Here is a 27,915-nt window from a genome sequence, read left to right as displayed (position 1 = left end):
GCCAAACTCACCCTAGTCTGAAATCGTCTTGTTTCATACCTCGTCACACAATATACTATTTCATGAATTGTCCGATTTTATTTGAACGATTGTAGAGACCTGTGCTATAATTTATCGCAAAATTAAAGCTAAAATTACGTTTTTGATTTTGATACATCATAATCTCATGAGCCAATCATCGCACAGGAATTTAAAAGGCTGTTTTGATAAATCAAAGTAAGGAAATGATATTTTTTTAAAGATTTTATGGTTCGAATTCTTCGTTTTTTGTTTTTCTCCCCGATGTTTTTTTTTCTCAAATACAGATCAATTTTAAGAAATTTTTCTTTTGTTTTTTTTTTAATTTTTGTGAGTAATCCATGCCACTCTATCATCATTGTTGAACTACGGTAAGTATTTAAAAATTTTTACGATAAAAAAAAAGTCTAAACATACAATTATAATACTACCAGATAGCAAAATGACGTTTTGATGAGTTCTGAATGAGTTCCTATTTATGATTTGGACGTCTTATCAACATCTTAAAGAAGTCTTTAAGAAGTTCTCAAGATGTCGAATGAGCCATCTAGCAAACTCATTAAGACGTCTTTAAAAAGAGTTCTTTTTTCTGATTTCGCAAATAAGACTTCAGTATAAACTTACCATGACGTCTTAAGTAAGGAGCTCCTAATTTTGACTTCAAAAAAGTTGAAAAAAAGAATACATTAAGACGTCACAAAACTGACGTCTTATTTATGAAGTTTTTAAGAACTCTTAATTTAGAGTTCTTGAAAATGGCACCTTTAAGAAGTCATTATAAGACTTCTTGAGGACACCTTCGTCGTAAAGTAGTCATTCTGACTTGAATGCTGTCTGGGACTGTAGTGTTATTATTCAAATTCTAACATCTATTAGCCCAAACTCTATATAAACAATTATTTTCAAAGTCAAGATAGTGACTCAGCCTGTTATTTTTCAAATATGATAAAAATTTTGAGGCGTGATAAGATTTATTTTTTTAATTTCTTCAAAAATACTGCCTAAATTTTTAATTGTGGAAAGGAAAAAAATGGTTCATTAAATCAATATAAATTATTTATTTTGTTTATAAATATAAAAACTTTAAACTAGTTTTATTCCAAAAATACAAATCTAAGCTTAGTGTAATTGTTGCTCAATAATTAATTAGCATAGTATTGAAAATATCTAAGCAACAGATCTAAATTCTTTATCCATTTGCGTAGTTATATTCCAAAATTATAAGTATTTATTATCTAACAAGACATTAATTTATCGAGACTGATTTATATTGTTGATCTATTGTGTTGTATATTATTTCCCATAAAATGATATATACATAAGTATAAAAACAGTCCGTGTAGAACTGTAGTTTTTTTTATTTTTCTTAACAAAATTGTTAATAAGTTATCATTAGTTAAACTTTTTTTGACTGTATAATAAAAGTAATGTTTATATTCTAAGAAATAAATACATGCTATAAAATAATGAACTCTATAAAAAATTCAGTTATAATGTTATTAACATATCTATTATCTATTACTTAAAAAACATATGTATCTAATAGTACAATTGTAGTAATTAAATACATAAATTTGTTTACTGTAATAAAATTTATTGTTTGTTCACTTATTCTGAGTTTTAGTTAATTTAAAAGAAAATATATATTATACTTATTTTTATATCAAGTTTTTTATTTAATATTTCCTCTATGTTCAATAAAAAATAATCACTTGTTGCATCAACAAAATAATCAGTACATATAGTAACATATGTTATTATACAGTATAATATGTTTTTTTTTTTATATATATATATTATGCATTGTATTATGGAAGGTATTCTCTGTTTAGCTTTTCCACGTGCGAACTGTTTCCCGCTAGTTCAGTTGCAAGGACGCGTAAAAGCATTATAATGATTATTGTAATTGCTTATGTATACGCAGTTTACACAATAACTCAATAATAATGTATTCATACAGAATTCATTGTAGTTATGAGAAAAAATAACCGCAAGTAGAGTGATGACGTCATCATCGGGTATTGGCATGAAGTTTAGTTTTCTTTGTGTGTATTATGTATATGTACGTGTTGTAATTACTAGCATGACGTAATCGATCCTTGTTTTTTTTATCGTAAATCTCTAAAAGATTTATTTAAATAAATTTACTGCCCAAAACTGAAATTAAAAAAAAATAATCATTAAAATCAATAAATCAGATTTTCTCACAAGAAAAAAATTACATTAAAATTTTTGTAAAATATGCACAGAAGTACGGCAGGAAGCAGTTCAACAAGCCCTGGCAGCAATGCAGAGTAGACCAAAGCCTTCACTTCCAATGCCATCAAAAAGAACATCTGTGATGGCAAGAAGTCCAGATCGAGAACTTCGAGATAGTGGCGAGTCTAGTAGCGATGAAGACAGTGTTGTTACAGAAGAATCACCAGGTGCCGGTGGTCCTACTGGAACTGGTCTTTCAGATACTAGTAGCACAGGTTCAGCACGAGATACACCACCACCGCCTAGACCACCAGCTAGAAGACCACCACCAGCTGACATCACTGATATTGCCGAGTATACTCCGCATGCCTACTGTAATATTCAGCCACCGGATGTAACTCATACTACGCAATCAAGAAGACCCGGTGCTGACCGCGTTAATCGGTACCATGTAGTTGAGGAAAATAATACAGGAACAACGGGACGTTGGAAAGTATCAGCTAAAATTCAACAACTCTTGAATACATTAAAGAGACCTAAAAGAAGACCTCTGCCAGAATTTTATGAAGATGATGATATCGAATTGGAGATCGCTGCTAATCCAAAAGATCCAAATGCTCCTAAACCAGAAGGTGGAATTATGACTTCAGCTATTGGAGAACAATTATCAGTACCATCGGGTTTGCCAAGATCATTGGAAGCTGCTATTCAGAGGTATGTTAATAATATCATATTGCCATTTTTTTTTTTTTTATTTTCTCTGATATTTGGTGTTTATTCTACTATGAAATTATCAGGTATGGTTCGGCAACATATAAAGCTTCAGCGGCAACAGTTTTGGATCCTAATGGGAAGCTCTGTGTTACTCTTACATATGGCAAACTGCTAAGTCGATCGCACAAAATAGCATATACACTATTGAATAAAGCTTTGAGTCGCAACGTTGGTGAATGCTGTCTTAAGCCTGGTGATCGAATCGCCCTTGTCTATCCCAACAATGATCCTATTAGCTTTATGTGTGCATTCTATGGTTGTCTTCAAGCAGGAATAGTTCCAGTACCAATTGAAGTACCGCTGACCCGTCGTGATGCTGGCTCTCAGCAAATTGGCTTTCTCCTCGGCAGCTGCGGTATACAGGTGGCACTGACCAGCGAGGCGTGCCTCAAAGGCTTACCGAAGACTGCTGCTGGTGAGGTCGTTGCCTTCAAGGTAAATATAAAATTTAATTTAATACGTGTAGCAATGTTAATTAAATTTTATTAAATAAAATATTAATAATCAATATTTTTTAGGGCTGGCCAAAATTACATTGGTTTGTTACTGAACATTTAGGAAAAATTCCAAAGGATTGGTTACCACCTCCACGATTAACTGATGATACCCCAGCATATATTGAATATACAACTGACAAAGATGGTTCTGTGATGGGCGTTACAGTGACAAGAGCTGCAATGCTTGCACACTGTCGTGCACTAACGATGGCTTGCGGCTATACTGAGGGTGAAAATACTGTGTGTGTGCTAGACTTCAAACGAGAAGTTGGACTATGGCATAGCACTTTAACAAGTGTGCTTAATGGAATGCATGTCATTTTTATACCTTATGCTCTGATGAAAGTTAATCCGGCAAGTTGGATGCAAATGATAACTAAGCACCGTGCAAGTGTAGCTGTTGTAAAGTCTAGGGATCTTCATTGGGGTCTTTTGGCAACTAAAGATCACAAAGATATATCTTTGTCTTCTATTAGGCTATTACTTGTGGCCGATGGTGCTAATCCATGGTCTCTTTCCTCTTGCGACCAGTTTCTCTCAGTTTTCCAATCAAAAGGTCTTCGACCGGACGCTGTTTGCCCATGTGCTTCATCTAGTGAGGCTCTGACCGTCTCTATTAGACGACCGGGACGTGCTGGCGTTAATGCAACCGGTCGTGGAGTTCTTTCTATGTCCGGTTTAAGTTACGGTGTTGTACGTGTCGATCAAGAGAATTCTCTTACCTCTTTAACGTTACAAGATTGCGGACAAGTCATGCCTGGATGTAAGCATTTTTTTTTTCTTATTTTACATTTATATTAATAGTTCAATTGTTTTTAAAATTTATTTGTTATTGATTTTTTGTTTTTTTGAAATAGCTATTGTTGTAGTAATAAAAATGGAAGGTCAACCTTTCATTTGTAAAACAGATGAAGTTGGAGAAATATGTGTACACAGCTCTGCAACTGCAAGTCAATACTGGGGATTACAGGGTTTAACAAATAATACTTTTAAAGTATCGCCATTGCAGCCTGATGGAACAGCTGTGGGTGATGCTGAATATGCGCGTTCTGGCCTACTGGGTTTCCTTGGTCCAGGTGGTTTAATTTTTGTCTGCGGCTCACGCGATGGCCTAATGACCGTCACGGGGCGAAAACACAATGCTGACGACATAATCGCCACTGTACTAGCGGTAGAGCCTATGAAATTTATATACCGCGGACGGATAGCTGTTTTTAGTGTACGAGTTTTAAGAGATGAAAGAATATGTGTTGTCGCTGAGCAACGGCCTGACTGTAGTGAAGAAGAAGTAATTTATTATTTTTATTATTAAATTTTAAAATTTTATAAAGTTAACATTATATTTATTTTTTTCACCATGCCATACATTGAAAGTTTAAATCCCTGCCCTGTTTAAGGATAAGAAAGTCGTTCTTTTCTTTAACAAGAAAACAAATGATAAAAATAGCTCATGCACCATTCTTCCTACAAACAGAGGCAATAGTATATTACACACATAGGGAAGTAAAGCTCGGCTTCGCCTCGGCCAACAATTACATGTGATCTGAGGCTTTCTTATTTACTTCCCGAGGAGTGTATACTATTTTTCTCCTCGACGGAGGCGGAAAGCGGCAACTTCGTTTTGCACAGCGGGACGAAAGTTGACGCTTTCCGCCCGGAGGTGAGAAAAAATTTAAACTTTCAGGTGCAGGTTGGTGAAAAATTGTAAACACACCACGGAGGAAAGTAGGAGGCGTTCAAATCTGCGTGTTTGTCACCTTCGCCTTCGGCTTGGGTAGGCAATTATACACGCGGGTTGGAATGTCCTACTTTCCGATCTTGGTGTGTAATATACTATTAATTAATTAAATTCATCCAATAGAGTTTTCAATGGATGTCACGAGTGCTTCAAGCAGTTGATTCTATTCATGCAGTTGGAATTTATTGTCTTGCTTTAGTACCTCCAAATTACTTACCTAAAACACCTCTTGGTGGGATTCATTTATCTGAAACAAAGAGACGCTTTTTAGAAGGAACTTTACACCCAGCAAATGTATTATTATGTCCCCATACTTGTGTTACCAACTTACCAAAACCGCGTGAAGTTCATTCAGGTAAGTTTTTGATTATTTTTTATGTTCATTATCAAAGTAGTCCCATGCTGCTAAAATCGAGTATTGATTCGCGCAAGTATAATGGGAGTAAGTACATAATATTAAATTGAGATTAATCATCTCAAGATTCTATTAATGAATTATTTATATTTTTTACTGTGCATAATATTTCACAATATTTTGAAACAAAAAAACAAATTTTTTGTGCTTTCATTTCATTCAATTAATACAACATTTTATAAAACAAAAACAAACGCAAATACTCGACTCAACGTGGGGCGAATTTACAATGTTGTTAGTCTTATCTAATAAAAATGGTTTTATCCTGAATAACTGCGTGCAATTAAATATTTAAGTTAAAATTTTTAATAATTATTTTATAGTATAGTTTATTAATTTTTTATTCATTTTATATTTTTCATTCTTTTGGCTGAGTTCTGAATATCGTTTATTAATTATAATTAAAATTAATATTGATGTTTATATTATTTTCATTAATTTTATTTCACAAATTATTCATTATGTTTAAAAGTTTTTTTTTTTTTATACTAACGGGAAGTTCTTGTAAGACTAGGCAAGAAGTTGTGAATAATACTTGAAGCTAATATATCGCTTTATAAAATTATTTTGGTAGTTAAATTGTTATAATTTATTTCTAATTCTGATTTTCCGGCCTCAGTCAGGAAAGAGTATACAAGCATACTCATTATTGAGTTGAGTTTTTGCGTTGGTTTACTAACGGAATGGTGCGGGGGCGTGTAGCGGGGGATTCTGTTTCAGATGTTGGTCCAGCAAGTGTTATGGTGGGCAACATTGTCCAGGGTAACCGACTTGCATCAGCTCAAGGACGGGATTTAGGTGTACTCGATGAAGATAGCGATAATGCAAAAAAGGTATTTATGCCTAAATCGTTTATAAGTAACCAAATTTTTATTGTTTTCACTATTTTATTGGTGATTTTAAAATTTCAGTATCAATTTATTTCTGAAATTCTTCGATGGCGTGCGGTTAGTACATCAGATCATGTAATTTTTACATCACTTAATGCTAAAGGAGCTGTTGCAACTTCTCTATCATGCTCTCAACTTCATAAAAAAGCTGAGAGAATTGGTAATCTTCTATTAGATCGTGGAAGAATCAATACTGGGGACCATGTGGCTTTAATATTTCCACCAGGAACTGATTTAATTTGCGCTTTTTACGGTTGTCTTTATGTTGGAGCTGTTCCTGTAACTATAAGACCACCTCATCCACAAAATTTACAAACCACACTGCCTACTGTACGCATGATTGTCGATGTCAGTAAATCTGTACTTGTTCTTACCAATCAAAATATACTGAAGCTGCTCAAGACTAAGGTAGTAGTTTAAGAGTAGTTATTAAATAATTATTAAATAACATTAACTATAAATTATTATTTATGTATATTTTAGGAAGCTAATAATGTAGTCGACATAAAAAGTTGGCCGACAGTTCTTGATATGGATGATATGCCAAAAAAGAAGTTGCCAGTGATGTATCGAGCACCCACTGCTGAAATGCTTGCCTATTTAGACTTTAGTGTTTCAACAACGGGAATGTTAGCCGGTATAAAAATGTCACATGCTGCTGTCACTTCACTTTGTCGTGCTATGAAATTAGCTTGTGAATTGTATCCTTCGCGACACATTGCTCTCTGTTTGGATCCATATTCAGGACTAGGTTTTGCTCTTTGGTGTCTTAGCAGTATATATAGCGGTCATCACTCTATTTTGATACCTCCTTCAGAAGTATATATATATATATATATTTTTTTTTATTCTATTAAAATTAGAAATGTATCAGTGATTTTTTTAACTAATAACATTTGTTTCAGGTTGAAGCTAATCCAGCTCTATGGTTATCAGCAGTCAGTCAGTCAAGAGTAAGAGATACATTCTGTTCTTATGGAGTGATGGAACTTTGTACAAAAGGATTAGGATCTTCGGTTCACGCTTTAAAAGCACGTGGTGTTAGTCTCGCATGTGTAAGAACTTGTGTTGTTGTGGCTGAAGAAAGACCAAGAATAGCACTTACCACTAGTTTTAGTAAACTATTTTCTGCTCTTGGACTTAGTCCACGAGCTGTGTCAACATCATTTGGCTGTCGAGTCAATACTGCTATTTGTTTACAAGTAATAATAATTGTTTTATAAATTATTTATTTATTAATAAAAACTAATAATTTATTTGAAAAAATAATGTATGTATTAGGGTGCATCGAGCCCAGAACCATCGACAGTTTATGTAGATCTTCGAGCACTTCGTAACGATCGAGTTTCTCTAGTAGAACGTGGAAGTCCTCATTCTTTATGCTTAATGGAATCTGGAAAACTTCTACCTGGTGTAAAAGTGATAATTGCAAATCCTGAAACAAAAGGTCAATGTGGTGATTCACATTTAGGAGAAATTTGGGTACAATCAGCTCATAATGCCAGTGGATACTTTACTATTTATGGTGATGAAAGTGATTATGCAGATCATTTTAATGCTCGATTGGTCACTGGAAATACTGGTGAAGTGTATGCAAGAACTGGATATCTTGGCTTCTTAAGACGTACTGAATGTGTTCAACAATCAGCTGTTGGTGAAGTACCTGGTGATAATATAAGTGCAGATGTTGATATTGTACCAGGTGATGCTGAATTACATGACGCTGTTTTTGTTGTTGGTGCTCTCGACGAAGCAATTCTATTGCGAGGCATGCGTTATCATCCTATCGATATTGAAAATAGTGTAATGCGGTGTCATAAAAAAATTGCAGAATGGTAAAAATTTATTTTTATTATTGCTTTATTCTATAATAACACATTTTTATTTATTACTTTCATATTGTTGATTGTTTGTTTTTTTTTTTTTTTTTTTTATTTTAAATGATATCTTGATACTAAATTATTAATCTTGACATCAGAGTATACTCTAGTGATTTATATGCTTATTAAAGCTATATTCACGTTCGCTTCATTGGACATTGATAAAAAATTATAAAAAAAAAAACAATAATGAGTCTTGATATTAAATGCAATGTCAATAGGACTGTTATCCTTTCGTTTTCCAACCATTGGAAAATAAAAACATTACCAATTTAAACCTACTAGTTGAGGCCATTTTTAGACGATGGCTGCCAAGTTTTTAAATATTTAATTTCCTTGTACGGTCGTATTTAAATTTTCTTAATTAAGTAAAAAAAAAAATTGAAGCCTTAGCTAAAAAAGGACATCGTAGTTATAATTTCGCTAGGATATAGAATTAAGACAAAAACTTAGTTTTTGTAAGTTCGGAGTTATTCAATAAAGAAATTCCAGTAAAATCTTCATGACAAGATTATTTAGACATTTCAAATTTTCTAGTAACACAAATAGAAAAATTAATTTAATAGTTGAAATATTAAAAGTTTGCCAATAAAATGATAAATTAAAATTTACTTCACAATTAATCAATCGAATCTTATGAGTAAGTTAAAATTGTTTTAAAATAAATTTAGTTATTCGCTCGGTTAGTGATAACAAAATAAATCGTCTTATTGATAACTTTTTTTTTTTTTATGTCAATAAGTTTGAAATAATATTTTTATTGTTTTTTAATTACAGCGCTGTGTTTACTTGGACTAATTTACTTGTGGTTGTTGTTGAACTAAATGGAAGTGAGAGCGAAGCTTTGGATCTTGTTGCTCTTGTTACTAGTGCTGTTTTGGAGGAGCATCATTTAGTTGTTGGTGTCGTCGTAGTCGTTGACCCCGGAGTGGTGCCGATCAATTCACGAGGAGAAAAACAAAGGATGCATTTGCGGGATGGATTTTTAGCAGATCAATTAGATCCCATTTATGTAGCGTATAATATGTAAACGAGCTTGAGAGTAGCGAAAAAAATGATTAATAATTTAATTTATATTGTTTATTTCTTGATAATTAATTGTAGTCAAAGACCAATTATTGTCATCACAATACATCGACATAGTCGATTAACGATTAGTTTTATTTTTTGGACTCCCTAATGGGTGAAAACATTCTTATATCAATTTATTTATCCATAATTCATAATTTAACGTAATATAATCTCCGAATGTGTTTTTATCTTCAAACCCATTCAGAATTATAATTTTAACATTGACGAATGCCGAAAATGAAATATTTTTCGAATAACGTATTGATTCGAAAGTATTCAAGGGCAGCTATTTGTAAATTATTGATTTTTTTTCTTTAAACTCCTCTTCGTATTTGGAGTAGACTGAAAGATCGATCGGACAATACATATTTATCGTTTTTATAGTCACGTTCAATAAAATAAATATTTAAAGTCACAAACATTAATTCATATTTATATATTTGTATTGATCCCGTAATCAATTAGACTACGTATAGTTTTCTCTTATCGTCGATCTTAAACAACTACATTGTTTTTACGTAACATAATCTGATATTTGTAAGCATTATATGCTTTTCCTATTCAATTAAAGAGCTAAAAAACGTAAAAAAAAAAAAAAATGTGATCGTTAGCGCTTAAATTTTACTTTATTAATATTATAATTCAGGCTCAAATTTACTCTTATAAATACTTATACAATGATAATTCAGTCAATATTCATTTATTGTTTATCTTTAAAAAAAAAAAATATATATATATATATATATATATATATATATATATATATATATATATATATATATACTTTACTCAAGCAATTGTTTTTTAATTCTCTGGACGCCATTTTATCAAAAAATTGTACAGTTGTTAATTTTATAATTTTATGTTATTCTACATTAATTTAATCACGCGGATATTTTTTTAAAGCACTGATTGTAAGTTATTATTATATTTTTTTTCCATATGTCATCAAGCTAAACAGTGATTGAGTATCGTCGAGTGCAATACACATAAGCTCTTTTAATACTGTAATCATCGATATTCCTTGTAAATAATTCATGTTAATTAATAGACGAACAAAAATAAAAATTTTTTTCGCCTATTCCACGAAAAAAACAAAAAATATAAACCTTTGTACACCATTGAATTTCGAGAACTTTAATTTTGATATTAAGTATGAAAATAATTGAAAAAATGTGCCATGCCTATATAATCAAGGCACGTATATTTTTTTTTGTTCTGCTTATATTTAATTTTTTTTTTCTTTTTGTTTTTAACAATAACTTTTCAATACTGTAACAAGTTGTGTCTATTGAAGTTCTTATAATTACTGTTAATTATCAGTTGTGATTTACATTTTTAATCAGAAAACAATTATCATTCAAAATATATATAAAAAAAAAAAAAAAAAAAAAAAACAAAACAGATTAATTTATAAAGTAGTTGCATTAATGATTATTACCATAAGAACGAATAATGTTTATATTTTTACAATGATGAGTTTCATTTTATAAAATTTTATTGTAATAACATAAAAACAAATCTGAGGTAAAAATTCTATGGAATAATTATTCTCAAAATAGAAAAAAAAATGGAATCGCACAAAACTAATGGAGAATGCGTGCATGCGAAAAAAAAGGTTTCTATTATATGTATAAATGTTGATAATAATAGTTGATAGGAATATGGGATATTTATCATATTATAATAATGCCCATTTTCATTATCTTCTTACATAAAGACGACGTAATTATCTAATAAAATTAGTTTGCGGACGGCTCCTAAATTTAATATTCACCCTTAAGGTGATAAACATTTATTTATTCTCTTGATAATCATGCTCATATGTATGTATATAAATGAAATATCGTTGTTTTTTTTCTTTTAGATTATAAAAAAAAATTTTTTGTACGTAGAGTATACTTGATAGTTATTGTATTGAAATACAATTATTATAACAATTGTCAGTAGAAGAGTTAAGCATTAATGATGTCAGAATAATATTAATCTATTAGACTTCCTGATGATCTGACAGTTTGCCCAATAATTATTATATTGTAATACCCTAACTTCACGATAGTGAGATAAAAATTAAAGACTGCCGTAGCAGTTATTGTAGTGTTTTTTAAATGAAAAATTTTTTCTTTACAATAAATATTTAAAAAATAAAAAATAACATTATTGATGAATAAATAGCATATACGTATTTAGAAAAACAAGAAAAAAATGATACAATCGCAATCTTTTACATCAATATTTAAACAAAAATAAAAATTTTGCACAGAGCAAGTCAAATAAACGTAATGTACATTTTTTAATATTTGCTTATGTATTCCTTATTAATATAAATTTATCCCTTGTCAATTATATCGTAAATAAGTAGATAATTTAACTTACATGTAGTGTTTATAACAAGTTTAAATTGAAAAAAAAAAACAAAAAAAAAAAAAAAATGAAAGTTTATCGAAATATCAATAAAAAGCCGTTAATATTTCTTTTTTGATTTCTCAATCGATAAGACCATTAAAATTTATCGTTAATTCAATAGCTTGATTCAAAATATATATTTTAAAAATTATAATATCTAATTATTTTTTTATTCTTTTCGAAGTATTCACTTAAGTAAATTCGAGTGACTAGTTGCTGCAAATTACGTTTTTAATAGATAACTAAAAAAAATTATTTTTTTTTTTTATATATAGAAGTACCATTTGTGGTCACTGCACCATTTCTGAACACTTAACACTTTATTTTAATTAATGAAAACGTATAAAAAAAAAAGTCGCAATACAGTGTATAATTGAAGTATCTTCGAGTACATTTGAAAAACTGATTATGTTATTGCGTATTTTATAAATTATTTTATTTTAATTTTCGTAAGGTCCAAAACTCGCCCTTAAGTGGCTATAAAAAGTACCTCTACTCTAAATTTGATATTCAAGTAAAGAAATTGATAATTTAATTATTTAACATTTTTGACATTCATGAATGAGCATTCGAGTTGATTAGTCACGTTTGTCGGAAAGTCAAAAGTATGCAAAATAAAAGCTTACATTGACGATACAGTAAAAAAAAAGTATAATTATAAACTGGTTATCCATAGTTTGCCAACTGACTGCCATCGTAAGCGGACGTCAGAAAAAAGAAAAGAAAAATAAAAGCGAAAGAGAGAAGAAAGATGAGAAAGAGAGATCGAGAGAGAAACGAGAATGAAAAAAGTAACTGCTGCCCGTAAATGTACCAGGAATAGTATTATAACATTTTTATATAGGCATAAGCAGTCGAGCACAGTCAAGTTAGTCAACGGTTGGCAGTGGCACGCGTTACCGTTGTTTCTCGTCAGTCGTTTGCTCTGTTGTTTATTGTATATGCATTATACATTTTCATATGAAAAATTTACATCTATGCATATGTGTGCATATATATAAATTTTTATTTATTTGATCCTACTGTACGAAGTTTTGTGTAGATCGATTATAGTTTATTATAAACACATTTATCATTATGAAAATGATAAACAGTCTTAAAAATGTGAAACATTTCCATAATAACGTTTAAAAACCTTTACCATTCGTAAAAATCGGCTGTTGTTACGGAGCCGTTAAATCGTAATATTTGTTCAACGCTTTTTCAAGAAATTGGTGAGTAAATAATGTATTTATTTTTATTATTTTATAATACATATTTTTAAAAAGCATAAAAAACACTTGAAAAATTAACCCAAATTTTAAAAAATAGTTTAGCCAATTTAAGCTGTAAATTAAATTAAATATCAAAAAAGAAAAGAAACTTAATATACGTCCAAGTTTTCTATTTACAATTTAGTTAAAAACTTTGTGCTATAATATTTCATATTAATTACATACCAAAGAATATTTTTTAAAATAAAATATTTCAAAAATAAAGAATTTTATTTATTTTTTTGTCTATAGAAAAAACTTTGTATGTGCCTTCGTTTTTTTTTTTTCACTGTGCAATGATAGACACGAGATATTTTACGAGAGTTCAGAAATAAAAGAATATATTTTTAAACACTTACGTTCTCTTATGCTTAGCTATTAAAATTTTAAAGCTATTTTTATTTTAGTTTTGGCTAATTTGTCATATTTAAAAAAACGCCATCATTCACTTCAGTTACACTCACGTGTGTTTTAACCATGATATATTTTTCAATTTCATTTATATTATACCGCAATGCTAGGAAGTTCGCTAAATCGATAATAATTCTAATTATCAATAATAATCAGACAGTTTTAAGAATGTTCTATAGATATACACAAATTGGTAAATATTTAATTGAAAAAATTATGAAACTCTTATCAAGGTTATAAGTAAGAAGTTAACAAAAAAAAAGTGATAGACATAATATAACAAGAGATCGATATGGAGGCGTGTATCAAAACATTCATTTTAAACAGTTATTTCATTCTTCATACGTACCGATCAATAAAATTATATTTGATACGTGAACTTGAAACTTATTCTTACATGTTTTGTTATAAATAATCAAAGAATTATAAGAGTTATTAAAAATAAATTGAATGTCTAATTAGATCAAATAATTGTAGTTAATTACTTTTTCAATACGAAGTACTACATGCATTTGCTATTTGGCCCGTGACTAGTTGCATGTTAAACATAATTTAAGATAAATTGTCATTAAGTAGATTTTGAATACGTACATTATATTATATGATTTTGGAATATTAAACTGTATATTTTTTTAATTTTACGGTTAAAGTATTCTTAGAACTTAATTTTAAAAAAAAATTAATACCGTCGTTTTTGACTGATGTCTGTAGTATGTTCAGTTTGTTTGTAAACAAATAAAATGTAATATTACACATGCGTAAAAAAACTGGAGTAAAGTTTAATGTTATCATACATTGCTATGAAGGATATCTATATTGTTCTTGGATGAATAATATTTTTTAATAATTTTTATACAAAACTTAAAGAATTTGATAACCTTATAAAAGTATATTGAATTTGAATCAGAGTTGATATTTTTTCAATATTTCGTAAACTATTCCTCTATTAATCTCAAATCTTTATGAAATCTACAATTTAATTAGTCTTATTTCATTGCCGAGAGATTCATTCATAAAGATTTAGAATTAATTACATTTGTAAATCAATCTAATCCGAAATTAGCGAGCTAATATTTAAAAACGAAAAAAATAAAATAAAAATTTTTAACTCTGAATAGTTAAAAAAACAATCTGAAAACTGCCTGACCCTGCAGGCCAGGCCTAAAACTTCCTGCTATTTTCTAGCTCTGGAGCTCTAAAATACTATTGTTAATATATATTTGGGCTCTTCAAGCTCGAAAATCGTAATGTCACACTTTTCACTGCGAAAATTCAAGTAATAATCAATAACAAAAAAAAAAAATAATTAAGTAAATCGTTGTTTTTTTTTTAAATTTATATCGACAATAGCTTTGGAAGTAATGAACCGATTTTGAAATTCAAAACGGCATTTGACGCAGTTTTCCGACGCAGTTCTTTGGGAAAAATGATGTAAATAGTCATTTTATTTATTTTTAATCACCAATATCGCTTGAAATAATGAATCGATTTTGACGTTTAAGGTGAGATTCGTAGCAGTTTTTCAATCACTAACATTCGAAAAAACACCGTCAACATTTACACGAAGAAAAAAATTAAAGAATTTTTACTAAATTTGAAAAAAACATTACAATCTGAGAAAGTTAACTCAAAATGTTAAAAAAAATCAAAACTTTACATAACTCGAAGTAAAAATTACAACATATTATTTAGAATAATAATATCTGTTCATTATAAAAATTACTGCATTTAAGATAAAATTTACTAACGACGAAATGAAAACTATAATGTACCAATCATTTTTACTATTGTACTTAGTAAATATTATTTAACGCGCTTTGTGAAAGATGTATTCTGGCGCGTAATTTTTACAATCCAGATTGTAATTTTTCCAATCCAGATACTAATTTCGTCCCCACTCCTAAAATAATAATCATGCGCGTCGGGAGACGCGTATTCTCAGGTACTACTACCTACAGACAATAGGACACACACACACTCACACATACATAGGTTGAATGGGGAATCAATTTCACGAGACGCACATGCACACAACACACACATACGTATACAAACGCGGAATAATTTATAATTAAAGCTTGAAAACAAAATTATTTGCCCGACGATGAGATCGAACCTGGTCTTCACTGTTTCTTCACACCCTGACCAAGTACGTTGACAGCTCAGCCACAATGACGATTAGAGATTCTAAATTTATAGCAAGTGTATGGGTAGGATACAATATCAATGGCATAATATACCCTGAACTAAAAATTACAATCTCAAATAGTAATTTTATCTCCCGGAGTAGCAATTTGTCTTACCGACATTCTAAAATGTACACTACTTAGGTAGAATTACATTTGAGATGTAATATTTATCAACTACGGAACAAAAGTTATGACTAATGTACTAACTTTTAATAATTCTAATAACGATTTCTACTTTTTGTATGATTAAACTATTTTTATATGAATAAGTAAATATTGATTTTTTCCAAGCGAAAATTTAACGATTTTTTTATTTGAGATAGTAAATTTTTGGTTATGGTTGTAATTACTATTTAATTTTGAGCGGCATTTTTCTCCGTGTAGATATTAGAAAAACAGACTTTTTTACATTTTTTTCGACAACGGTTTCTCTTAAACGAATGAACCGATTTTGATGATTGCTCTCTAAAAATGAATAAGTGAAATAAACTGCGAATTAGTGGATGGTCATTATTTCTAAAGCTATAAGTATACCACTCATTCAACCAGTGGTATACTTATAGCTGGTTTCCAGTCAATATTTGCTGATCCAATGTGAATTTCACTGATTCATTTTTAGAGAGTGAGATGGCATTCGACTCGGCTTATAAAGTTTCAGAGCTGATTTTGATTTTAGTATCAATCTATCGAGCACATTACAAGTTATCCGAAAAAAACATTTTTGGAAAAATTTAATTTTTGGAATATCTCAGAACGTACTGTAACGATTATGCGCAATTTCTCAAAAATTATTGGAATTAATGAGTCGCTTCGAACGCCACCTCTCCTGATTAAGAAAAATTATTTGAAATAATTGAAAACAATTTGAATCGACTGATATATATAGACATACACTTAACATAGATTAAATCATTTTTCTTAATCAGGGTCAAAAAGCCAAATCGGTTCGTCCGTTCAAAAGTTACAGAATATTTACATGCATACGTACATACGTACATACGTACGCAGACACACACACACATACGTACACTTGGACATCATATTGAAATTAGTCAGAGTAGCTTCCTAATACCTCAAAACGACGAGATCTGTAAGAAATTTGATTTTCGAAAATCGGACCGAAACCAGTAACTTCCCTTTTTTTGAAAATTTTCAATTTTCTTAGCGGGAAGTTAAAAATTTGAAAAACGATGAAACCTGTGGGCAGCCCTAAAACTTCCCGAGCTCTTTGAGCTCGACAATATCTTTAAATACATTGGTATTTTCAAGCCCCTCACGCTCGAAAAAAGTGATGTTTCGTATTAATCTCCGAGTAGAATTCTCGAAATTGAAAATAATCAATGAGGATCGTTTTTTTAAATTTTGCTCTCGATTATGCTAAAGAGTTACGTGAACATTGAATCAAAACAGCGAGTTAATACTTATATGAAACGTCCGGAAAAAATGATGGAAATAGTGATTTTTCAACATTTTTGATCATGATATTATTTAACCCGTCAGCACTCCCGTTATGAGCATTTTGCTCACAGGACACTATTCAACTTATAGGATGTCGCTGTCGGGCAAGCGAGACACTAAAAATCACGGGAGTCCTGACGGGTTAAACTAACGAACCGCTTACGATAATTTATGTAACGATCATCAAACACGAAGAAGCCAAAGGGCCGGCATGAATTTTGGATTATAGATGAGGAATTAACATATGCGTTATCCGAAAAAAAATGAAGTTAACTTTATTTTTTTAATTTTTCATCGCCGATATCCATTGAACTAAATTACCGATATCGATGTTTGTTAGGAGTTAATAAGCTGCTTCAAATGCCACCTCAAAAATTTAAATCGGTTCATCAGCTCAAAAGTTATAGAATATTTACATACGTACGTACGTACATACACACTAGAGTATCCGTTATTTTACAAATTAGACTTTTTTACTTGGCCATGATGTAAATCATTTATTTGTAACCGAAAAATAATAAAAAAAAAAAAAATGACTATTCCAATGCCGTTAAACCCTGCGTAATAGGTAATGATACTTTCCAATTTTAGTACAATAAGAACAAATTTTATAACTTGCTTAAAAATAAACGTACAGCTATAACTAATACCAATGTTTGTAGGGAATTTATCGCGCTTCGAAAAAGGTTTCTTATGTTTTTTTCGTAAATCCAACTATTTCGGTGATATCGAAGTTCAAAGTTTGATTTGTTTCTAAAAATTGGCGGTTTTGTTTGAAACTTCTCTCCCGAGTCAAAATATTTGGATTAGATTGAACTTAAGTTAACTTAAACAGCTTAGATATAACTTACCTGATATTGATGGACTTGAAATAGTATTACCTTGACTTAAAAAGCTTAAATAAGACTTAGGTGGGCTTGGGCATCAAGTTGAACTTATTTATGACATATTCTTGATAAAACTAACCAATCGAAGAATGAAAGCATGAAAAGAAGATATGAATCCAAACTAGGTTAGCAAAGAGCATCGAATACCTGGAAAACAAGCAGCACCAGTACATATCAGGCACCAGGTCGTCTGCAGGTATTCTCCAAGCATAAAAAGACCAAGATGAAGCATTTTTAGGCTAAAAATTGATCTTTTGAAGAATGTTTAGGAGTTCTCCTTACAGCCGAGCTGTGTGGCATGCACTAGGTCGTCTTCTGGCGTTCTCCAAGCATAAAAACACAAAAGTAAAGCATTTTTGGTTTAAAATTGATCTTTTGAAAAATGTTTAGGAGTTCTCCTTGCAGACGAACTGGTGCAAGTCACACAGAAAAGAAAGGAACAAGTTTTGTTCCTTTAAAATGGTAATCATCATCAAAATAAAAAAATAATTTTTTTTTTTACTCTTCTTCCATTTAAAAATGTCAAAAGTAGTCAATAGCTATTCGAGCTCGAAAATACTTTTGTGTACCATTGTTTTCGAAAAAAACCCATTTTAGCATTTCTTTCTCCCACGATATCTCAGGAACGAATTGACCGATTTTGATGGTTGACGCGGCAATCGGCGTATTTCATTGAGTTCTAGAGCTGATCAAATTTTAAAATTGTTTGGTTCAGTTGTTTCGAAGATATTTGCAAAAAACCGTTTTTTACCATTTTTTTCGCCCGCGACAACTCTCGAACTAATACTCCGATTGAGATGACTAAGGCGGCAATCGACGCGTTTTATCAAGTTCTAGAGCTGATTAGATTTTGAAGTTGATCGTATAAGTCGTTTCTAAGAAATCAATACAAAACTAAAAAAAAAAATCGGTCTGTCAGTTGACCCTACGGGCCAGCCCCAAAACATCCCGCTGTTTTCGAGCTCAAGAACCTCGAAAACATTATTGTGAATACATTTTCGAGCTCTTCGAGTTTGAAAATACGTTTGTATGCTGTTGTTTTCGAAAAAAAACGTTTTTCACTATTAAACGAATAAACCGATTGAGACGGTTGAGGTGGCAATCGACGAGTTTTATCAAGGCCTAAAGCTGATCGAATTTTGAATTCGATTTATCGAGTCGTTTTTGAGATATTTCAAAAAAAATAAAAAAAATAGTAGTTTATCTATCGAGTGCGATCGTGTTTAAGACGCGAGTGTGAAGATTGGTGCCCGAGCCGAAGGCGAGGGTACCAACACACGAGCGTCTTAGACTCGATTGTACTAGATAAATACATTAGTTTTTGTGACAGATATTTGAAATTTACAACATTTAGTGCCTATAAATGGCAGTTTATAAATCCGTGTTAATTTATTTGGTAAGATTGTTTTGAGTATTTGTTGAAAATTAGAGAGAAGTCGGTAAGTGGACGAATTAAAATGATGATAAATTTTGTCACAAGATGGCTCGTTAAGTTACTTCGATATTTTTTGGTCGTTTGCAATCGCACATGTAACCAAAAAATATTTTTTGATCCGATGATGACGTCACTATTAGAACGATTAGGTATCTTTTTTACCAGCTGTATCTTATCTAATATTTTTAGCTGCCGGCTATAGGCGCTAAATGTCCTAGATTTCAAGTGTCTGTCACAATAATTTTTTTTTAATTCTTTCGACAACGGTTTCTCTTAAACGAATGAACCGATTTTGATGGTTGAGGTGGCATTCGACGCGGCTTATAAAGCTCTAGAGTCCAGTCCATTTTGGAATCAATTCATCGAGCGCATTAAAAGTTATCCAAAAAAAACATTTTTGCAAAAATTTTATTTTTGAAATATCTCTGAACGAGCCCTACCGATCAAGCTCAATTTTCTTCCGGCTTCAAGATATTGACAAGCCGCGTCGAATGACACCTTAAAGTTCAAAATCGGTTCATCCGTTCGAAAGATACAGGTATTTACATACGTACGTACATACATACATACATACATACACTCGGACATCATCGTGAAATTAGTCAGAATAGCTTCCTAGGACCTCAAAACGTCGACATCTGGTGAAAATTCGATTTTCATAAATCGGACCGAAACCAATAACTTCTCGAATTTCTGAAAATTTACAATTTTCTTAGCGGGGTTAAAAAATTTTTTTTTTTTTGTAATTCGCCAATATTTTTGAGTCTACTTGATCAAATGATCTGAAACTTTCAGAAAAGTTGGTGGCCAACAAGCTCTTTCGATTGCCGCCTTAACCATCCAAATCGGTTCATTAGTTAAAAAGTTATAGACCGGTCACCCACACACCCACACACACACACACATATATATATATATATACATACATACAGACACTCGGGCATCATTCTGAAAATAGTGAGAATAGCTTCCTAGGACCTCAAAACGTCGATATCTGATGAAATTTCAATTTTCGCAAATCGGGGTGAAAACAATAACTTCCCAATTTTTCGAAAATCGTCGATTTTCTTAACGGATAGTTAAAAAAAAAAAAAAAATTGAAACTGGGTTTTTGTGTTCAAAATTTTTTTTTTTTTACATTTTTTGGAAATGTGTTTTTTTTCTTTTTTTCGCAAAACTTGTTCATTTACTTGTTTTGCAAAACTTTGATCAATCACCCCGAAAAAACGGTTCGATAGATCAATTAAACAATTTACAGGGTTCTTGGAGGTACATTAAGCTGAAAAAAAACCTGAATACATTAATCATTTCATTGATATTTACAAAGCAGCTGTTGATTTACTGAAAAACGAAATAAGACATCTTTTTGTACTTACTTGATGAATGTCAAAAATTAAAAAATTTTTTTTTCCAAAAAAATGATGAAAGGATCTTGTAGGGAATTTATTCAAGTTTTTAACGCCGCCCTTTAATTTACTGTGCGATCATTACTACCTGAAATATCGATTATCAAAACAAAAAGGATCATTTTTTGTTTGAATGCTGATATCTCAGCGACAAGTTGTCGTACAAAAATGAAAAAAAAAAAAATAAAAATAAAAAAAAGAAAACAAATTAAAGCTGAATAAATTTGCTAACCGACCTATGCATTGGTTTAGCTTGAAAAATTTTTCCAAACCCGCTTTCGATGTTCTATACAGCTATTAACGCATTTTATCGAGTTTAAGAGCCGATATGATTTGGAAATTTATCGGTTCAGTTTTCTCGAAGATATTCGAAAAAAATCATTTTTTAACACTTCTATCTCAAACTATATCTTTCGAACAAATTAATCGATTGAAATGCTTCTTGCAACAATTGGCACGTTTTTTTAAGTTTTACAGCTACTTCAACTTGTACATTGATAGAACGTGTCGATTCAGAGATTTTTGAACAAAACCGCTTTTCACCATTTCGTTATCTAACGATATCTCTCGAGCGAATGAACTGATTGAGATGGTTTTTGCGGCAATTGACGCGTTTTTTTTTAGATTTAGAGTTAACCTAATTTTTACATTAATCGGCTGTCATTTCAAAGATATTTGAAAAGAAACTCTTTATTACCATTTTCTTCTATAACGATATTTTTTAAGCGAATCAACCGATTTAGATGGATCTTGCGGCAATCGACGGGTGTTATTTAGTTCTAGAGCTAGTTAAATTTTGGAATCGATTCATTCAGTCATTCCTAAGAAATTTCAAAAAAATCAAAATAAATTTTTTTTTTTTTATTTTTAAAAGTTCTCAGAGTCTATTCGATCGAATGATCTGAGATTCACAGGAAAATTGGTGGTTAATAAGCTCTTTCGGTTGTCGCATCAAGAACCATCTAAATTGCTTAAGTCATTAAATAGTTATAAAAAGTTCACACACAGCACACACACACACACACACACAAAAAAAATTCTCGACTGAAGGTAAATATTCTTGGTTCAAGAAAATTTTTTTGGAGACCTAAATTTTCTCAAATAAAGTAGAAATTTTCTCCAAACAAGACGAATTCTCTTGGCTCAAGAAAATCTTGACTTGGTTCCCAAAAATGTTTGTCTTCAAAAATATTTTCTTGACTCAAGATATCTGTTTTTTCTGCACACACACACACACACACACACACACACACACACACACACACACACACACACACACACACACACACGCGCGCGCGAACGCTCGGACATCGTTCTTAAAATGGTCAAAATAGCTTCCTAGGACCTCAAAACGTCGGCATCTGATGGAATTTCGATTTTCGAAAATTGGGGTGAAAACAATAGCTTCCCGAATTTTTCGAAAATCGTCGATTTTTTTAGCGGGAAGTTGAAAAGTCAATATATAAAATAAAGAATGTCATTTAGTCATAACAGTCGGATTTTCCGATAGAATTATATACTTTTCTTTATATTTCATTAATGGTCATAGAGCCCACACTGAGACTTGGTTTTCTGTTACTCGTTTAATAATTATTAATTAGTAGTCTATATATAGGTAAAATTTTAACGTTTAATGCTTATAGTACAGCGAAATAATTCATATCGTAAATATTTTATTTATTAGATCAAATAACTGCATAAAATATAAAAAAATGTTTTTGCATAATAGTTTTAAATAAAAATATACGTATGACAGGGTGGTTTTATTTTGACTTTCCAATATATATTGAGTTCATCTTCATCTCAATAAGTTTTATTAGCTGCTAAAATAATCGTGAAATGTTAAGGATTTCAATGGATAGAACTATTAAAAAATATTTGAATTTCTAATTTTTTTGTTTATGGATCTGAATAGCTTTAAAATCTAACCAAATCTAAATTATTTGAGCCCTTTTAATTGCATTAAAAATAATCGGTCAATTCATCCGGAACATGTATGGCAAATGAAAAATTACTAGTGTAATTTGACGTATTTTCTTTCGACTCGCGCTTCAAACCGCGATCATTTTCGTAAACATGCGCCATGAATCTTTACTTAGGCTTATATCGCAACATCGCTATTGTTAAATCGTCGCTTTTGCGGCCAAATTACATAAATATCTATTATTAATACTCTTAACATATACTTCTGACAAAAACGAAGGAAAAAAATGATCGCATAGATAAAAAAATTTAGAAAACAGTTGACCCTGTACGTTAGCCTTAAAACTTCTTGCTGTTTTTGAGCTCAAAAACTTAATTACTGACACTTTTATGAGCTAGAAAAATATTATTATTGCAGATCTTTGTGAAGTCACAAAAAAGTTTGTTAAAATCTTAATTATTAATTTTTAAAATTAAAGTATTGATAAAAGAAAAAAATTACCAGACGTTATTCACGAATGGTTATATAATTGTCACGCCAATGTTATTACTAGTAATCGGTAAAGAACAAAAAAAAATAAGGCCGCGATTTACTTAATCAATGCTTTAGTTTTGACTGTAATAAAGTTATATAAGTAACTAAAAAACAACAAAATTTGTTCAACAATATTATTGTTGAAAAGGGTTCTTTCTTATAAAAATCTGAAGCTTCTTGAAAAAAACGAGGTAGATTCATTGAGTTTTTCGTAAGTTACCATAAATGCACACTTTAATCTGTACAGACCATCTGACAGCAGTAAAAAACAAAATGTTTTTTTATTCGATTGTTTTTTTATAATAATCTATATCGAACGATTCAAAAAAAACAGGCCCGATAATTAATGTGTCCTATTGATGTTATTTTATTATAATAGTATATATGTAAACAGATGACTCAAGCTTATAAAATCTCATTTAAAATTGTGTGAGAGGATAACACGCATACTCCAATGTAATGTCGATGAAAGTGTGATCAAACTTTTTTTTAATTAAATTCATTAATTTAAATAACAATATTTTAGATCGAGCATTGAGTGAGCCATAGATTTTTTGCTCCCCGAGGTTTTGCTGAGGCTTGATTTTTTGTTTCCCAAGTTTTGGCGAAGGTTCAATTTTTCGTTTCCCAAGGTTCGACCAAGGCTTGATATTTTGTTTCCCAAGGCTTGGAACATGGAGATCATCCAAGGCTTGGACCAATGCTCACCCAATAGTTCAGCCAAGGCTCGGAACTCTGGCATGACGACTGGCCAAAGCCTGGTCCGAGCCTTGTCCAATGGTCCCTTCCTACCAAAGTTGTTTGAGCATAAAAAGCTCATTAAAAACAATTGCAGTCAAGAATACTTAGAAGCTCGAAGAGCTCGAAAATGCATTCACAATAATGCTCTTTGAGCTCGAAAACAGCGGAAAGCTTTGGGGCTGGCCCGCAGGGCCAACCGTTGCCAAGATTTTCAACTTCCTGCTAAGAAAGTTGAAAATTTTCGAAAAAAAGGGAAGTTATTGGTCTCAGTCCGATTTTGGAAAACCAACTTTTAACCAGATCTCGACGTATTAGGGTCCTAGGAAGCCATCCTGATTTTCAAGAGGATATCCGAGTATATGTATGTTAGGGTGATTCATTTCCGCAAAAGTTTTTTTTTTTTTTTCAAGTCCTCAAGCAAAATCTCAATCTACATCGAAAAAAAAAAATTCTCACCAAATATGAGCTCTTAGTTCCAATGCTAAGTACTTGCCATTTGATTTCAAAGATTTCCCATTTGAAATACACGTAAATTAAATTACTTTTTTTTTAACTTTCTAATACTCAGCTGCGTTTCATGATATCAAGGCGGGTTTGGTCGCAAATTGTAGGGCATTTGGTGTTCTTCAAAAGTGCCCATAGTTACTTAGCTGTAATTCCAGCTGTTTCATTTGTGTCCGTTGCGGAACTCATTTTTCCTATGAAATTGACCTTTATTGGCTTGCAGAACATAAACCAATGTACATCAAAAATGTCAATAGAAATTTTATAGGAAATTTTATTGCCTTAAAAAAAAGTCCCATAAGTCAAGTCGCTAAAGTCCATAGTTTCCGAGTTAAAATCATTTTAATAATTTAAAAAATAAAATGGCAATTATATTCTAGTAACATTAGTTTGAAAGATATCGACGACGAAGAGTTGAAAAAATAACATTTTATGTCATTTTCCCCGGATAAATCATGATATAGAATGTACTATAATATGTTTGAGTTTGAAAAGCTCATAAGAAAACAATGGCATCCAAGAGTATTTTCGAGCTCGAAAATGTATTGACATCAAAGTTTTCGAACTCTAGGAGCTCGAAAAAGCGGGAAGTTTCGGGGCTGACCCGTAGGGCCAACCGTCGCCTAGATTCTTTTAATATTAATTTGGGTTTTTAGTTGATATTGACTAAATAACGAAATTTACAGTAAAAATGCAAATAACGATTTTTTAGGAAATTTGATTCTCTACAAAAATGGTACTGTTAGTTAAGTGGCTTAAGTTCTTCGTTAACGTGGTATAGAGATTTTATTAATTTTGTAAATAAAATATTTTATAAAAAATTCGACCTAATGCCTTTTAATGTCAATTTTAACCTTTCGTTACTCGCGTCCACTCGCCCGACGATTTTCATTGCGCGGCGAGCACTGTACCGCCCATGCTAAAGGAAATGCGACGTTGCCAAATTATAATGCTATAATGAATTTTTTCTTACAGTAACAACAGTAAGTTTGGCAACGTGGTCACAAAAATTGAATCGACGATTTAACTCGCATAATGAGCATTGTGCCGCTTTTTCACATTCTTGTAATACATAAATATACTTTTTTTATATTTAAAATATATATTTATCAATTATAATCATATTTAACAAAAATATAGATTTCAAAAAGAGAATTGGTTAAGTATAAAGTCACAAATACCTATACAGTAATTTTTATTGCAATTTTAGTCAAAAAGGCGGCGTCACGCTCATAGCACGAGTAATGAAAAGTTAAATCAGTAAATAATTTTCTTTTCATTAATTTAATCCATTCATGAGAATTAGAATTCTGATTATTTCGTTTTTTTAATCGAAAGTTTAACAGATATATATTATTATTCGACGAAAATGTGCAAGGGTTGGTTACCGATGTGGCTGCCGATTTTTTGAGCCCGATACGACCAAATCTGGCCGCTGGAGAATTTTTTATAAGTGAAAAAAAATTGATTTTTTAATTATTTTTGAAAATTTGTATTTCAGCTTCCTGGTAAATTAGAGATTCTGCCCAAGCGGCATTCTTTTTCGCTGACCCTTTATTTGTAAGAAAAAAATAGTCTGTTAGTTTAAGCATTTACTCATTTTTGAATAGGTCTCAAATCGACAGTTTTCAAAATAAAGGGATGATTGACAGCTCATATTCTTTTTTATGTAAGGTATATTCTGTTGGAATCTGCACTAATTTTTCATAGTTGCTTCTATTTCTTTAACATAGGGCCATCCAAAGCCGATCAATTTTTTAAAAATCGATTGTTTTAGGTACCCATAACTTTTTTTTATGAACTCGAAATCTTATAAAATTTTTAGAGATTATATACTTCATTCTATCGGGAAACAACCCTGATATTTTCCTCAAGCTTGGAATAGAACTGGTTTCCAAGCTATGAATTTGTAAGAATATCAAATTTTCGTTTTAATATGACTTTTTTTATAATTTTATCATTAGTTTTACAATTTCCGCGTAATTTAATAATTCTTATTCGAGATTCTATTGCATGAATGGGGGTAGAACGGGCTGCATAATAAAATATGGAAATAATGAGCATATCTTATTTTCTTTTTCTCGATCAAAATCTCTAAGTTACCAAGAAGTTGAGATATAAATTTTCAAAAATAATTAAAAAATCAACTTTTTTTAATTTTCAAAAAATTTTCCAGCGGCCGGATTTGGTCGTATCGGGCTCAAATTTAGAGAATCATCTCGTTTTCTGTACATATATTAACTGATATCATTTAGTCATTGTACAATCAAGTTAAAAAAAAAAAAAAAAATTTATGAGTCTTTTCTGTAAATATCTAAAAATTTGTCATTATATGAGTATTAAAACATCATAAAAAGATTCACTACAAAAATAATTATTTTATTAAAAAATATTTGATAAATATATTTTAAATATTCATTATTAAACGAGTTTCATAAATTAATTTGTTTATTTATTTAATCCATTAAGTGTAAATAATTATTCAAAGGCTGTTAATAAGCTTTAATTGGTCCAATTGAAATGTTTCAATGTCACACTTTCATTTTCGTTTATATTAACAGAATGTTTTTTTTATACTCTTGTGACTTTGTTGACTCATTTTTTTATTTATTATTCATCGCATTAAAGAATAAATACCAAAAATTCTTTATCATTTTTTATTATTGAATAATTCAAATATAAATACAATCAAAATATTATTGAAGTACGTTCACACCAAATTGGTTATTTAAAGTCATCAAAGATAAAAATATAAATATATATTTCCTTAGAAGTGATCAAATGTAAACAATTGTTCTTAAAAATGACCATTAGATATGAAAATTTGAAAACAACTTTTAATAGAACATAATTTTTTGTACAAAATAAAATGTTCAATATATATCATTATTTTAATAAGAGAAAGGATATAATATATTCCTGCAAGGTTAAAAATGACCCATATCGAGATATTTTTGACCTGGTTTTTATAAAACTGTTCACTTGTTGCCGGTTTGTTTTTGTTTTTATATAAAAAATATGATAATTGACGTTGAAAACAGCTGCATGGTATTTTTTTATTCGTTATGTATTATCATTATTGTCAAGTGCATATTAAAGTGCTATAAAAATATGTAATAATCACTCAATCATATAAATAATTTTTTGTAAAACGTTTACTTAAAAATTTTTTAATCCTTTTGGCTTGGAGGCGCTTGATTGTAATCAAATTAAAAAAATGTTGATTTATTTCAAACCGTTATGAATACCTTAATATTCAAATAAATATTTTTAAAAAACCAGCTG

The 27,915-nt window shown here is 30.5% G+C and overlaps 2 protein-coding genes across 12 annotated transcripts in view; both read left to right on the top strand.

The window, feature by feature from the left end:
• LOC130667573 (disco-interacting protein 2) overlaps nucleotides 1-10,182 on the top strand; it is a 32,208-nt gene extending 22,026 nt beyond the window's left edge. For 3 of the 11 annotated variants that reach the window (XM_057469618.1, XM_057469540.1, XM_057469694.1), the window contains 11 exons: nucleotides 2,268-2,931; nucleotides 3,015-3,426; nucleotides 3,510-4,251; nucleotides 4,346-4,776; nucleotides 5,350-5,581; nucleotides 6,344-6,474; nucleotides 6,553-6,939; nucleotides 7,015-7,350; nucleotides 7,437-7,733; nucleotides 7,813-8,366; nucleotides 9,189-10,181. In XM_057469618.1, the coding sequence (XP_057325601.1) occupies nucleotides 2,268-2,931; nucleotides 3,015-3,426; nucleotides 3,510-4,251; nucleotides 4,346-4,776; nucleotides 5,350-5,581; nucleotides 6,344-6,474; nucleotides 6,553-6,939; nucleotides 7,015-7,350; nucleotides 7,437-7,733; nucleotides 7,813-8,366; nucleotides 9,189-9,441 (4,439 nt within the window). In that variant the 3' untranslated portion in view covers nucleotides 9,442-10,181. Of the gene's footprint in view, nucleotides 1-2,267; nucleotides 2,932-3,014; nucleotides 3,427-3,509; nucleotides 4,252-4,345; nucleotides 4,777-5,349; nucleotides 5,582-6,343; nucleotides 6,475-6,552; nucleotides 6,940-7,014; nucleotides 7,351-7,436; nucleotides 7,734-7,812; nucleotides 8,367-9,188 lie in introns of all 11 variants that reach the window. The other 8 variants (XM_057469368.1, XM_057469276.1, XM_057469860.1 and 5 more) reach the window with 5 other exon arrangements.
• Nucleotides 10,183-12,376: 2,194 nt separating this feature from the next.
• The window catches only part of LOC130668109 (anion exchange protein 2), a 43,947-nt gene continuing 28,408 nt past the window's right edge, over nucleotides 12,377-27,915 (top strand). The window contains exon 1 of the mRNA XM_057470566.1: nucleotides 12,377-13,102. The gene's annotated coding sequence lies outside the window, so the exon portion shown is untranslated. The remainder of the gene's footprint in view (nucleotides 13,103-27,915) is intronic.

Source organism: Microplitis mediator, chromosome 1, assembly GCF_029852145.1.
Source record: "Microplitis mediator isolate UGA2020A chromosome 1, iyMicMedi2.1, whole genome shotgun sequence".
Taxonomy (NCBI): Eukaryota; Metazoa; Arthropoda; class Insecta; order Hymenoptera; family Braconidae; genus Microplitis; species Microplitis mediator.
The sequence above is the reverse complement of the archived record's forward strand: the minus strand, read 5'-3'. Positions and strand labels throughout refer to the sequence as shown.